The sequence below is a fragment of the Geotrypetes seraphini genome, chromosome 3 (genome assembly GCF_902459505.1).
Source record: "Geotrypetes seraphini chromosome 3, aGeoSer1.1, whole genome shotgun sequence".
Taxonomy (NCBI): Eukaryota; Metazoa; Chordata; class Amphibia; order Gymnophiona; family Dermophiidae; genus Geotrypetes; species Geotrypetes seraphini.
Genome location: NC_047086.1, coordinates 68,532,914 through 68,548,537, shown reverse-complemented (window position 1 = coordinate 68,548,537; position 15,624 = coordinate 68,532,914). Strand labels below are relative to the sequence as shown.

Sequence of the window (15,624 nt, the reverse complement as noted above, 5' to 3'; positions counted from 1 at the left end):
AATGTGGATTATAAATTTTATAAATCAATCAATCTTTGGGCTCCTCTAGAGAGAGACAAACCTCATCTTGTCCTTCTTCTGATAATTCCCTCCAACACCACATAAAGTCTTACTCTTGATCAGATTATCACATCAGCAACATCCAGGAAGGGGAACTCTTCTGGAGCAGGGATCTAGAATGTTCCTCATTTTATCCCAAAGGATGGCTCATTTTGGTGTATAACTTTTAAAACCCTGATGAGACATTACAGCTGCCAAGTTACAAGAAGGAAATTTCAGGCAATCCTATCCTGGTGCATTGTGGGACCTGTAGTTTTGATTTGAAAGAAATTCCCCCCACTTGGAAGTGGATAACTTGCCAGCTTTGCATCAACAAATTATGAAAAGACTGGAAAAACTAACACACAGAGAATTTTTATTTTTATTATATGCAATCCCCCCCTTAAATATTCTGTGCCTTATTCAAAGACTTCAAGGGAAAGGAGTACATAGCTATAAAAGGAGTTGCTTAGGCTTGCTTGTCTTCTGGGAGCTGATTAGGACCTGTTTGCTATTTGAGCTTTAGCAGGTTTGGTAGAGAAATTATAGCTCTTGGAGATCTTGTTAGGATTTCACCAGCATGGCTGACTGTAAGAGTGTTCTAGAGCGGGTTTTACAGCTGAAAGAAAGACTCAGTGGAAACCAGGATCCTAAGAAGGTATTTTTTAAAATCAGTTTATGTTTGGTTGGTTTAAATTAAGGAACTTATGGTTTGTCTGTTGTTTTAATTATATGCTCAATTATTACTTTAAGGATAATGGAAGTATGTTTCTTTACTCATTTTTATTGGGTAATATGTGCTAAACTATTACAAACTGATTACTATAATAGGAACAGTATTTACAACTGATGACTTAAAGATTTGAAATATATATATTAAAAGTTTTCTTCAGTCCTTTTTGTCTGCCACCTGGAAGTGCAGCAGTTTTGCTTTTTAAACCCCCCCTCTATATAGTCTGGTGTTTCCCTATGGGGTAGGGGAGGGTATAGAGTATGTGGTCAGTATAGGCTTTAAATATAGCACTTGGGCATCACTTAGGGCTCCTTTTACTAAGGTGCGCTAGCGTTTTTTAGCGCACGCAGGATTTTAGCGTGTGCTAAACTCATGCTACGCTTCTAGAACTAACGCCAGCTCAATGCTGGCGTTAAGGTCTAGCGTGCGCGGCAATTTAGCACGCGTTAAGGCCCTAACGCACCTTTGTAAAAGAAGCCCTTAAAGCCTATACCTGTTTTAATTTGTTTGGTTTTTTTTTTTTAGCCCTCTTACTTAATTATTTTTTAAAAGCTCTCTCTCTCAGGTAAATTGCCTTTGATCCTGGCACTTTGGTTGCAACCCTTCCGTTTCAGCTGCAGTCAATTAACTGCTTTGCCTAGGGCTGCCAGATGTGACCTTACACAGCCCCATAATGCTGCTCATCTCTGTCCTTCATGTGAGAGCTGTACTTGTATATCGCGTGGCCCTACATTGAAAAGGAAACCTTACAAGAATTCAAAAGAAAAGCTGAAAATCAAATGTATCTTGCTTTTTTTTCCTTAACTGTTTTGGGGTCTATAATTTTTTTTAAGCCTTTATTTAGAGGCATAAAGCTGAAACAGTGATTTGGGTATTTGTTTAAATGTTTTAAAATTATAATTTAGCAGTTATTTTTTGCTTGACCTTAAGACAATCCTATACTTGCTGTTAATTTGTGAATAATTGTAGTGCTCTTTTGCCCTGTTGTGTATGTGTAATTGTAATTCTGGTTCCCCGGAATACAAAGCTGCCAAGTTACCTGGTTCCAGAAGCAAGATTTCAGACACCTCATCATGTTGCATTATGGGCCTGCAGTATTGATTCCAATGGGACTACAAACAGTAGATTCTTTTGGGTTATAAGTTTATAACCGGTACTAGCCAAAGTGGAGTTGGATAACTTGGTTGCTCTGTAGTATTTTGTAAGTTAAACCAGGACTAAGCTTATTTAGGTTGACTGCAAATAGAAGAAGCAGGACTATAACAAATACCAATAATACATTGGCATGTGAGGGATTTTTTTTTTTTTTTGTAAAAGTCTTGTTCCAAAAACTGGGTCTCTTCTTAGTTTTGCTTTTAGAACTGAAACTCTTTAGTTTTTTCTCTAACCCTTCAACCCCCCTCCTAAAACCAAAAACCACACACTGTAGTGTTTTTTTATTTCTTCCGTAATTTGTCTTGATATAACTCATTCATATATACTGTAATACGACCTGTAGAAATATTTTCAGGGCTAATATTAGGGGGCGCAACTTGAGCAAATGCCTTGGCCTGTGTACTATAAAGCAGTGTTTCCCAAATTGGTCCTGGAGTGCCCCCTTGCCGCCAGTCAGGTTTTCATAATGAATATGCATTTGGTTGATTTGCATACACTGCCTCTACTGCAGTGTTTCTCAACTGTGTCCTGGAGTACCCTCTTGCCAGTCAGGTTTTCAAGATATCTACTATAGTTATAAATATTTTCTTAATTGCTTCTGATAATTTCAGATAATCCACATTTTGGATTTGAAGGTACTTGGAGGGCCACAGAAAAAAATAGTTAATGTCTTATTAAAGAAATGACAACTTTGCATGAGGTAAGTACCTACAAATACAAAATGTGGCCCTGCAAATGGTTTGAGACTGCTGATGTATATCATTGTATGCAAATTGATCTCGTGCATATTCAGCATGGTAATCTTGAAACCCTCAACTGAGTTGTGGTCCTTGAGGATCATGGTTGCTCACTCCTCCTATGGATTTGAACAATTTATCGGTATCTAATATAATCTAATCCTTAGGTTTGTATACCGCATCATCTCCACATTCGTAGAGCTCGACGCGGTTTACAGTAGGAGAAATAGGAAGGAACTACAACAGAGGGTTAGAGGTAGAAGTGTGAAGAAAATTTACAGGACTTGGGATGCCAAGATATAAGTTTCCTTGATTCCTAAGTTGGATGGAGACTTACATTTTTTGAGAAAAGCCAGGTTTTCAGATGTTTGCGGAAAACTTGGAGAGAGCTCAAGTTCCGAAGAGGGGAGGTAAGGTTGTTCCAGAGCTCAGTGATTTTGAAGTGGAGGGAGGTCCCTAGCTTTCCTGTGTGGTATGTGGTTTTATTGTAGTAAATGGCTCTATGGATAGTTTTGAACAGATGTCTGCAAAGAAAGATATAATTGGTACACCAGAGCTTTCACATGATCTAATTCCAAGAGGGAGATTTTAGGCTTGACAACCCCATCCTGATGCACTGTAGGACCTCCAATGCAGATTTCAAGGTGTAGAATCAAGGACTAAAACCAAGGCTAGCCAAAAAAGTGTCCCTTCTGGAACTGGATATTTCGGTAGCTCTGAGTATACAGTAGCATCGTTGGTTTACACCACACAGTATGAACTCGTATGCTTACAATGCCACTTTAGGCACAAAGAGATTAAAAACTTCGTAGACGGTTGCCGTATCTCAAAAAGATATAGCAGAATTAGAAAAGGTACTGAGAAGGGTGATAAAAGGGATGGGATGACTTCCCTATGAGGAAAGGCTAAAGTAGCTAGGGCTATTCAGCTTGGAGAAGAGAAAGCTCAAGGGCGATATGATAGAGGTGTATAAAATAACAAGTAGCATGGAAAGGGTAGATGTAATTCGCATGTTCGTTCTTTCCAAAAATACTAGGACTAGGAGACATGTGATGAAGCTATTAAATAGTAGATTTAAAAACAAACCAGAGGAAATATTTATTCACATAATGTGCAATTAAACTCTGGGATTTGTTGCCCCTGTATGGCTCCATGGTGCCACCTCATCTGGAATATTGCATTCAATTCTGGTCTCCTTATCTCATGAAAGATATAGCGGTGCTAGAAAAGGTTCAAAAAAGAGTGACCAAGATGATAAAGGGGATGGAACTCCCCTCCGTATGAGGAGATTAAAAAGGTTAGGGCTCTTCAGCTTGGAAAAGAGATGGCTGAGAGGAGAGATGATTGAGGTCTGCAAATTCCTGAGTGGAGAAAAACTGGTACAAGTGAATCGATTATTCACTCCATCAAAAATGACAAAGACTAGGGAACACTCGATAAAACTGCAGGGAAATACTTTTAAAACTAATAGGAGAAAAAAAAATTTTCACTTGGAGAATAGTTAAGCTCTGGAATGTGTTGCCAGAGGTTGTGGTAAGAGCGAATAACATAGTTGGTTTTAAGAAAGGTTTGGACAATTTCCTGGAGAAAAAGTCCATAGTCTGTTATTGAGAGAGAGAGACATGGGGGAAGCCACTGCTTGCCCTGAATCGGTAGCATGGAATATTGCTTTTCCTTGGATTTTGGCCAGGTACTTGTTACCTGGATTGGCCACCATGAGAAAGGGCTATTGGGCTTGATGGCCCATTGGTCTGACTCAGTAAGGTTATTCTTATGTTCATAATGCGTGAAATCGGTTAGCTTAGCGGGGTTTAAAAAAAGGTTTGTATAATTTCCTAAAAAAAAAAGCTCATAAGCCATTATTGAGATGGCTTGGTGAAATCAACTGCTTATTCCTAGGGTAAGCAGCATAAAATCTATTTTACTACTTGGGATCTAGCTAGGTACCTGGGACCTGGGTTGGCCACTGGTGGAAACAAGATACTGGGCTTGATGGTCCTTCAGTCTGTCCCACTATGACAATTCTTATGTTCTTATGATTTTCCCCCTTGTCTCTATCTATAGAGTGGGATGTGATAGCATAATTATTTGGCTCAAACATGGCTCACTTAGTGTAACTGCCAAGGTCCCCCAATTGTGTGTTAACTGTTTTTAGTGCCAGCACAGATAGTAACAGTAGCTTCTAATTCAGGATATGACTCTTCGCCCTCCCCCCCCCCCCTCATGTACTGTAGGTCTGTCTTCTAGCAACCAGTTTCTGCAGTAGATGGAACTTGTATGCGGCTGTTGCATGATGTTGAGCTCATGAAATGTCTTTGAAGTATGCTGTGTAGCTCTTTTTATTCATACTGGAACCAAGTCAAACCTGCTCATATGACTTTCAGGATTGTTTCTAATGATTTTCTTTGCACATACCATGAGAGGAATGAACCTTGCTCCTAAACCCAAGGTATAATGAATGTGATCATCATGTCGGATGTACTTCTAGTACTCAAAGCTTGCATTATACCAGGGATCTCAAAGTCCCTCCTTGAGGGCCGCAATCCAGTCGGGTTTTCAGGAGTTCCCCAGTGACTATGCGTTGAAAGCAGTGCATGCCCATAGATCTCATGCATATTCATTGGGGAAATCCTGAAAACCCGACTGGATTGCGGCCCTCAAGGGGGGACTTTGAGAACCCTGCATTATACCAAAGAGCATTCTTCTGGCGATTTCTAGAGGTAATAGATACAGCACTTTAGAAAGGACAAAGATCTTATCTCTTTTAAAAAAACAATTAAAGACTTTTTTATTCAACGACGCATTAGTTAGTCTCTTGATTTTTCTTCCTTCTTACCCCCATCCTTTTGTTTTTTCCATTACATGTTTTTCATTTCTATTTGAGCAAAATTTGTAACTTTTCCCTCCTTCCCTCTCAGTCATGTTTGTCATAAAACTAAAAGTACAGTGTTTTCCTTAAATTGCAGGTTATTATTGTTTCATTTATTTTTAATGAGATATATGTTTTTATTTAAACTTGTTTCTTTTTATATAAGCTGTTAACAATTTTGTTTTACGCTTTTTAACTTTTTAATAATTAGACAGTTAGTCTTCCCTTAATTTGTTTTAACTGTACATCACTTAGAATTTCTTATATAGGCGATTAATCAAATAAACGTGAACTTGAACACTTCTCTGAACGGTTTCTTTACTGCCTTTTTGAAGATATTCACGTGATGTGGTGTACTGCAAGAATAAGCCAGACATAGATATTAAACAATTATAACATTAAATAATGGCTAGAGCAGGAGACTGAGAATTAGGGGAGTCTGTTTAAAATCATACTGAAGCTCCATGTTATCTAGGGCAATTAGAATAACTCTCTTTCGCTTCGAGTACAAACTCAGATTGTGAGCCCTTCAGAGTTAGAGAAGTAGATTGTTGGTTTTTGGTTTGTTTGTTTTTTTATAGCTTTCGTTCCTTGTAGGCAGTATATAGGAAATTTAGATTTAAAAAAAATTAAAAGCTCAAACTATGCACATGGTATGCTAGTTAAATGTCAACACAATATACTGTATGTAAGGTAAGGAGTGGCTTAGTGGTAGAACTGCTGCCTCTACACCAGGGGTGTCAAAGAGCCTTCTCGAGGTTTTCAGGATTTCCCCACTGAATATGCATGAGATCTATTTGCATGCACTGCTTTCATTGTATGTTAATAGATCTCATGCATATTCATTGGAGAAATCCTGAAAACCCAACTGGATTGCGGCCCTCGAGGAGGGACTTTTGACACCCCTGCTCCACACTGAGATGTGGGATTGAATCCCAGGGCTGCTCCTTGTGACCTTGGGCAAGTCACTTGATCCTCCATTGTCCCGGGTACAAAATAAGAACCTGTATAAATGTAAACTGCTTTGTGTGGTTGTGGAACTACAAAATGATGGTGTACAAGTCCCAGTCGCTTTTCCTCTTTCCCCTATGTTAAAACGCTTTAAAACAAAGGGTGTAAATGGAGGGGGGGAACATATGGGTGGATTAGATAAAATAATAGGGGTTAGTGACTCAGAAAAGCTACATGGATACGATACTAACTAGGGAGAAGTAGATAAGCAGGTCCTGATACAGGAAGAGCAGCCAGTGTGTCTAATATGTGATTAGTTTGCTCTTCTCCCAGTCTAATGAAAGAAGCGAGTTTTTGCCAGCTTCATCAAGTAGTGATAAGTCTTGGTATTAAGCTGAAAGTTTTCTGGGCGTATGTTCCAGTGTGTGGGGCCACTCTGGAGGAGGCTTGTTGGCAAGTGTCAAGTTGTGATTTCATTTGGAGAGGGTGGGGGTTAGGGATAATTTCTTGTGCAGACCTTGGTGACCTTGGAGGTGGTGATTACTCCTGGAGGAATTCTGTGCATGTGAGAGAGTGGTGCACATAAACAGTTGGCACGCTGGCAGAGGAGGAGAAAGTAATGTATTGTGTAGTGGTTCACTTCCTCCTCGATTGCCTGTGTTATTTGCACTGTATTCCGCACAGCATGCAGGATTCTGCATGAATTCCGCCAGGAGTGGATAATGCACGAACTTCATTGGCTGTGGCACACTGAGCCATCTTACTGCTCCTGTTGTCCCCCCCCACCCACCCCACCACCCTGACATCCTCCCAGACTGGCCTGAAGACTAAGCAAGCATTGGCACTACATGGGCCCTACAAGCACAGACCTATGCCAAAACTATGCTTTGCCCTACCCCCACCAATGGGAAATCTGCCAAGTGTGTGTGTGTGGGAGGGGGGAGGGGGGAAGGGATACAAAGTAGCACTTTAGGATAGGCTGTATGATCTTAATCTGCCATTACTTTCGGTGTCTTTGTAAAAGGCACAGTTCTTTGTCCTTGGTTGCCACTTCTAGGCAGATAATTTCTCCTCCTCTTCCTCCTTAGGGATTCTCTTTTTAACTTGGTGAAATTTGAGATCATCTTCTTGATCACGGTAAATCGGAAACCAATATTATCAAAATAGGATTTTTTTTATTGTTTAGAGTATGTTACAGAAGTAAGATTATTGCAATGCTCTTTACCTGGGGATGGTATCCTCCAGATGTAGAGCACTACAGGAGATACAAAATGCAGCTGCATGACTTATTTAAGGAGGTGGTAGGTTTGAACATTTAAGATCTGAAAGGGCAATGCATTCAGTGGCAAAGTGAGGGTGAGGCACCCCTCCACCACCCTCCCGCTCCTTCCCTTCCCCCATACCTCTAGTTGAAATTGTAGTTCGCGGCAGTCAATGTGTTCCTCATGACCCCGTCGGCTCTCCTGCTGAAGTCACTTCCGGATGCCATGCATGGGAAGGGAAGGGGAAGTGCGCACGTGGCGGGTTGGGGGGATAGAGAGGAGGAGGGGTGCCAGTGCCTCCACCAATTTGGCACCCAGGGCGGTCTGTCCCACCCTTACTATGCCACTGAATGCATCTCATCATTGCATGGTCTGCAATGCGTAAAATATGTTTATCAGTAAAGGTCACTTCATTAGCTGGGGTAATCTTATGAAACAACCTGGTTAGTTAGTTAAGTATAGTGGAGAACATTCAATGCTTTAAAAGTTGTTGTTTAAAATATTCTATTTGTGGAAGCTTTTTTTAAAATAGAGCTGTGAAGTATTATTCAATATGGGGCAGATAAATAGGATAAGTAATTTTGTGTGTCTTATTGTTTTTATTGTATGTATTTATTGTAAGTATTAAGTGGGATAGGTCTGTTAAATACATGGCATAAATATGCCTGAGGCGAGCCTTTCATTTTGAAAGGAAGCTCCAGAATGAGACAACATAGGAGAGGTGATTAGGCTCAGGAATAATCTAAATAAACACTTTTTTTTAAACTGAAAGGGTAGTAGATGCACGGATTAGTCTCCGGTAGAGATGGTGGAGACAAAGACTGTGTATGAATTCAAGAAAGCGTGGGATAGGGGAGAAGAGGAGATAGTGGATGCTGCGGATGGGCAGACTGGATGGGCCATTTGGCCTCTCGTATCTGCCATCATATTTCTATGTTTTAGTCTGACCCAGAAATATTAAAGAGAGAGACAATTTATCCATGACAGTATAATGCATGTGACTATATTAGGCAGACTGGATAGACTGTTCAGATCTTTATCTGCTGTCACTATAATCAAAACTTCAAACAAATACGATACACACAAGTAGTAATATAAAAAAGAATCAAAAAAGGTCCCCAGAAATGTTTATCAGATCCCATCAGACCCAATGTCGCTCATATGAATCTGTAACATCTATGTATGTGCGTGCTAGTATTCTATAATCAGAGTATGCAAATAGCACATAAATTGAGGTGCTCATGCAATAGAATTAGGAAGTATATGGACATGAACATTATGGGTAGTCGTAGATTTATGGCTTTTAATTGTATACACTTTTTTTTTTTTTTTTTCCCTCTGTCATAATTATGGTTAGGGCTTCTGTTCTTAGGTGTGTTCTAACTAATTAGTGATTCTGTGAGATCACGAACTCTTAGTCTGCATTGGTGTTTTCATGGCATAGGTGTCACTGCTGTGTGTTTCAATTTTTCTGACTTAAGCATCTGAAAAGTTGGCCATGTGGGGCCAATGTAGAAAGCTACTCTGTGGTTGCTACAAGTTGTATGTAAGCTTTATGTGCTAAGCAATGCAGAGACGGACTGAGTGCAGGTATTAACTCATGCAGAATACATGTATGGTAGTTAGGCAAATTTGTCTGGAACCTAACTTCAAAGCCAAAACACTATATTAAAAACTCACTTTTTAAAACTAGCTTTTGGAGAAGGAAACTCGCAGAGCGATCGATCATACATATTGATTGGTATGAAGATTTACAGCCTCATCACCCTGATGTTGTTGGGGGTTCAATCCCCATGCTGATCCTTATGACCCTGGGCAAGTCACTCAATTCACTATTGTCCTAGACACATTAGATAGATATTGTAGATTTTGTGAGCCCTCCAGGATAGTTAGGGAAAAATGCTTCAGTACATGAATGTAAACCGCTTAGGCATCCTCCCATCGATAGGCAGTATACAGCATATAACTACTAATAATAGTGACACAACATGTTTTTGAATGATTCTTGATGAGGTTAGGTGCCATTGACTCATGTTAGTCTTAGCGATTTGATGAATTATAGATCTAAAAAGAGATCAGTTATGTGCTTGTCCGGTAAGGTCATCCCCATGGTTTTGAACATGTCCAGCCATCTGATTGCAGGTTGCCCTCTTCACCTAGTTCCTTCGATCTTCCCAAACATAATATCCTTCTCCAATGATCTTTTTCTTCAGACAGTGTGACCAAAATAAGACGGTCATAACTTCAACATTTGGGCTTCAAGTGACATAGCAAGTTTGATCTCTTCTAGAATCGATTTCGTAGTTCTTCTGGTGGTCCACGGCACACACACAATCCTTCTCCAGCATCAAAGCTCAAATGAGTCAATCTTCTTTCTGTCTTGTATCTCTAGTGTTCAGCTCTTGCATATGTAATTGACCACTGAGAAAATGAGTGCATGGCCAAGTCTGACCATCGTTTGGAGTGTTATTTCTGTGCTTTTGAATACTTTATTAAGAGCTTTCATTGAAGAGCGACCCAGTGCTATTTTGCAGAGTATTTCTTCCCTTTCCTGTGTATGAAGAAGCCCAGGAGATTAAAATCATTATCACCTTCAGGCTCAAAATCTTCATCATTTTCCCTGTTCATGATCTTTTCTTTATGTTTAGTTCTAATCCCATGTTATATCTTTTGGCTTTGACTTTTCTCAGTTGTTCCTGGTGATGAGCACCGACTGTATCATCTGCATAGTGCAGGTTGTTTTATATTTTAGCCACCAACTTTAAAACCAACACTCTCTCTTCTTCCAAATTTGCTTTTCTGAAGATGGCTTTGCTGCAAATGTTGAACAGGTAAGGTGACAAGATGCATTCTCACTTGGCACCGTGTTTTGTTGGAAACTAATCAGTGTTTCCATATTCAGTTCTCACTGCAGCCTCTTGATTTGTGTAGGCTCTTTATCATCTTGAGTTGTATTTGGGTATTCCCCATTTGTGCTAGAGTTCTCCAATAGTATATAATGGTCCACACAGTCTAAAGCTTTGCTGTAGTTGATGAAGCAAAAATATAGGGGCTTTTGGTATTCTTTGCTCTTCTCCAGTATCCATCTAGCATTGGCAATAATGTCTCTTGTTCCTCGCTCTTTTCTGATACTAGCCTGAACGTCAGCTGGTTCATGCTTGATGTATGATTGTAGTCTTCGTTGGGTGAGGTATGTTCTATTTTGAAGTTCTGGTTTGCTTTATATGTATGTGTTTTTATTGTAGACTACTGTGATCTATTGTAAGCGTCAGCAATATATCAAATTTTAATAAACATTTTAAGTATTCTACAGGAATACAGAGAAGGAAATCGTGGCTTTTATTGCGTGCAGAATACAAGGAAGTTTATTGGCAGCTTTTGAGGCTGCATAGAAAGATTAGCAGAGAGGATTTCATGCTAGCTTGAGATGTAACTGCCAGTTCTATTGTCTTTTGTAACCAGAAGAAAGTGCTTGCAAGTTTCAAAGGCAGATGGGGGAGGGGGATATAAGACACGTATGCAGGTTCGAACAAAACCAAAAGTGAAAGCGCAGATCAGCGCCTGTTCTGTACCTAAATTTTCCTGCCCATAAATTTTTTGCAAGGCTTTATATGTAGAAAACAGATGCTGATACTGCTGGTTATATTTTGGTTTTCTTCACGCATATGTATACATGTCTCTGGAACTCTTCCCCCCCTCCCTCCTACCAGATTTCTGCTTCAAAAGTGATCATGCTATCCAGTAATGTGCTGCCCTGGTATTTACCGTGGAGACGGGGCATTCTTTGTGTGTCTTATATTTCAGTAAGGTATGTTTATCCACATTCCCTCAAAAAAGCAGAGCGAAGACCTTGCCTTGCAATAGTAATGATTCATATACCTCCCCATTTAGTAGCCCTGTTGATAATTTCAGGCAAGAACATGGACCAGGCGTTGGGCCATTTTTTTTTTAGACCGGATTTGGAGCAGAAGACCCCCACATCAACCTCTACAGAGCGGACATCAATCGGCACAGAAACCTTGGAACCATTCTCCTCGCCCCCCCCCCCCCACAGGGGCAGTGGGAGGGGCAGACCATACTAACAGGGACAGACGTTTTATTGCAATCAGGTAGCAACATACAATTACAGCCAACAAACTCAGAATTAGACATTCCCATTTTCTATTTGTCTGTCACTTTAACAGAAATTAAAATAGAGGTTCTTAAAAAAGGCTTGAGCTTTGTGCCATCTTGCAACTACAATGCTATTTATTTATTTATTCAATTTTCTATACCATTCTCCCAGGGGAGCTCAGAACGGTTTAAATGAATTTGAGATACTCGAGCATTTTTCCCTGTCTGTCCCGGTGGGCTCACAATCTTTCTAATGTACCTGGGGCAATGAGGGGATTAAGTGACTTGCCCAGGGTCACAAGGAGTAGCATGGGTTTGAACCCACAACCTAAGGGTGCTGCAGCTATAGCTTTAACCATTGCGCCACACTAAAGTTGGTTTATTTCAATTCACTCGCAAATTACAAATTATACATTTTGTTTTACAAACACATCTACCAACTACGTGGATAGGTCCATAGTTAAAAATCTTGTCGGGTGGGTTCTGCCCAGACCAAATATCTCATTTGAAGCTTTTTCCACATGTGTTCTAAATGACATTGTACACCTTGAAGATAAAAAGAAACCAAGATATTTCAATTTCTCCAAGGAAGAATTCCATACAGTGAGATCCTTGTCAAACAATATCCAGTAACTCCAATGATCTACATGTTATTGAAGATACATAAGTCTGTTACCAAGCCACTTGGAAGACCTATACTATCAGCTAATAGATCTCCTCTCAAACCTTTATCTGTTTTTTGTCTATCGCCATATGTACCACCAATTGAATCGTACGTTAGGGATTCGAGTCGTATGATCTCCCTCTTAGACTCCTTTTTGATGATGTGGTTAATAAGAATTTAACATCAATACTGTTTATGTAACAATACCCCTTTAGAACTCTACTACCCCCAGCCCCCCCTCTCCAGACCCCACATCAGGCAGTACAACCTTAAATTTATAAACCATAGATATGACTTTGAAACTCCGCATTACTATGCAGAAAAATACTCATCTTTGTCAAAGATTAAAGCTTTTCTGCCTATTGGCATTTCAACAGCTAAGGCTTTAGGAGTTCAGGGTAGTAGGAGAGTAATGGACCATAAGTTATAGCAGCTAGAGCAAAGCACAGAGAACATATTAGCCACTTCCAATTATATATCTTGGGCTCTGAGCACAGAAGAAACCTGTGCATCTGGCTTAAATCTCTGGTCTCGGTAACGGAACCAAAACTGAGTGTGGTCAACTCCCTGTACCCTTAAGCTCTAGAGCAAGGCTGGACCTGCAGGGTCAAAATAGGTTCCAACAGGCAAAACCCTTGTTATCAGCACTCTTGCCATCAGCTTTACACTACAGAAGGTAACTTGGTGTGGGCCTGAGAAAATGGGCCAATCAGCCCTTCCCTCCCCCTCAAGTGTGATAGATGATCTCCTTAACATTTGCTCACTTACTTCTGAATTACTTTTATTTGTCTTGTATTCTTGGCAAGATGTGGCCTCCAAAATTTATCATAGTATTTCAAGTATGGTCTCACCAGCGACTTCTATAGTTGCATTATTGCATCCAGGGTCTAGAGAACAGCATCTAAAATGGTTAAGGGGCTAGAGGAGTTGCCGTACAGTGAGAGATTAGAGAAACTGGGCCTCTTCTCCCTTGAAAAGAGGTGACTGAGAGGGGACATGATCAAAACATTCAAGAATGAAGGGAATAGACATGGTAGATAAAGGCAAGGTTGTTCACTCTCTCTCAAAGGTAGAGAGAATGAGAGGACACTCTCTGAAGCTAAAAGGGGATAGATTCCATACAAACGTAAGGAAATTCTTCTTCACCCAGAGAGTGGTGGAAAGCTGGAATGCTTTTCCTGAGGCTGTTATAGGGGAAAACACCCTCCAGGGATTCAAGACAAAGTTAGACAATTTCCTGCTAAACTGGAACGTACGCAGATAGGGCTAGTCTCAGTTAGGGCACTGGTCTTTGACCTAGGGACCGCCGCGTGAGCAGACTGCTGGGCATGATGGACCACTGGTCTTATCCTCCCCTGCTGGTTGTGCCCCTCTCAATGCAGCTATACATCTTTCTGCCCGTTTGGCTTTTGCCTTGCCTAATTTCAAGGTGGCAAAACAATGTGACTCTGCTACCCTAAGGTCTCTTTTCTGATGTGAACATATTGGCCTTTTTCCTCCTATTGTATCCAGCTCCTTTTGGATTTCTGCACCCCAAATGCATCATCTTAAATTTATTCACATTAATATTTAACAGGCAAGCATTAGCCCAAGCTTCTAAATATTGTAGATCATGCTCATGCTTTCCACTTCTTCCAAGGTGTCTTGTTAACAGCCTTTGGATCACTTCCTTCTAATCCCTCAGCAATATTGCTCACAAAGATATTAAACAAAATTGGCCCCAGGTCTGATCACGGAGGCACTCCACTACTTGCCATTCTTTTGTGCAAATTCTTGTTTACCATCACTCCGCTGTCACTGACTTGAATTTAAACCTGAAGCCTGTGTTCAAGTTGGTGATTGCAAAACTTTCTTCCCTCTCATTGCACAGGTTGCCACACCTGTTTTTTATATTCTCTCAAATCCTGCTGGAGTCTTGTTTCCTAAATCTGTTGGGCAATAAATGAATTTTTATCCCTGGAGGAAGCACATACCTGTATGATGTCAAATGTAGAGTTTTGAAAATTATCTGGCATTGTATCTATCGGAAACAATTTCAAGAACATGTTGTAACAAATGGTTTTTTGTCAAGCCTTGGAGAAAGGCAAAGGAGGGTTGGTTTTTTGGGGGATTTTTTTTTTCACTAAAATCCAACTAACTGAACACCTGGCTAGATTTCGCCCTTGCATATCTGATCCTGGGTTTAAGATTTAGCTTGTACCTTTTCTCAGTAGCTCAATTTTAAGTATAGTCTGGATCAGCAAAGGCCTTATAATTAACTTCTAATTAACAAATGGGAGGAAATAGCCCAAGATACCAACTAAATCTGAATGGAAAGACCATAAAATCATCTATGGAGCGAGTGAGAAACCTGGGAGCTGAACCCAAACCTAGACATGACAATACAGATCCAACACATCGTAAAAATGCGTATGACAAACTCAGAGTTAGAGGACGTAAACTCTACCTCACCTCACTCATCAAGCAATGTTCAACGTAATGTCATGGGCCCAGATGCACTAAAACCAGCGATTGTCACTAAACCTGTTTTGACAGCTTTAGCGACAATCACATTTGCCGAGCCGATGTAGAAAATGGCTCACCACATGGTTTTCTGTATGATCATTCATTCTCCAATCTGACCTTGCAAATAAGTTAATTTAATATTGTAATGCCATGTAGGCTAGTAGAGTGATTGATGCTCTAACATGGCTTCCTGATGCACAAAAAAAAGTGATCGCTTTTAGCAATCCAAAAAAAAAAAAAAAGCAATCTGTCAAGACCAGTCGTTTACCTGTCTGTCCATAGTTTAGCCCCCCCTCTTGAATCAAGACGGGAGAGTCCGATATTACTAAGAACCTCTGCGCGAATCGTTTGTATGCAAACTTTTTAGTGCATGAATAGCTCTCTTTGGATCGGTCAAAAATCAGATTGGAGCAGATCCACCCGGTCGTACCAATCCTCTTTAGTGCATCTGGGCCTCAATCTTTGACTACTGCAATGCAATCTTGCTGGGCACCCTGAAGTACATGATCAGGCAGATTCAAATAGTACAAAACACAGCAGCTAGGAAAATCGAGGAAGATGACTGCCACCAGAGCTACACTGGCTCCTGATCGAAA

The 15,624-nt window shown here is 40.3% G+C and overlaps 1 protein-coding gene across 1 annotated transcript in view; it reads left to right on the top strand.

Moving 5' to 3' along the window:
- The first annotated feature begins 445 nt into the window (after window positions 1-445).
- Window positions 446-15,624, top strand: part of LOC117357656 (elongin-A-like) — a 108,866-nt gene continuing 93,687 nt past the window's right edge. Inside the window, 1 exon segment of the mRNA XM_033938539.1 lies at window positions 446-697. Coding sequence (XP_033794430.1) covers window positions 620-697 — 78 coding nt within the window. The 5' untranslated portion in view covers window positions 446-619.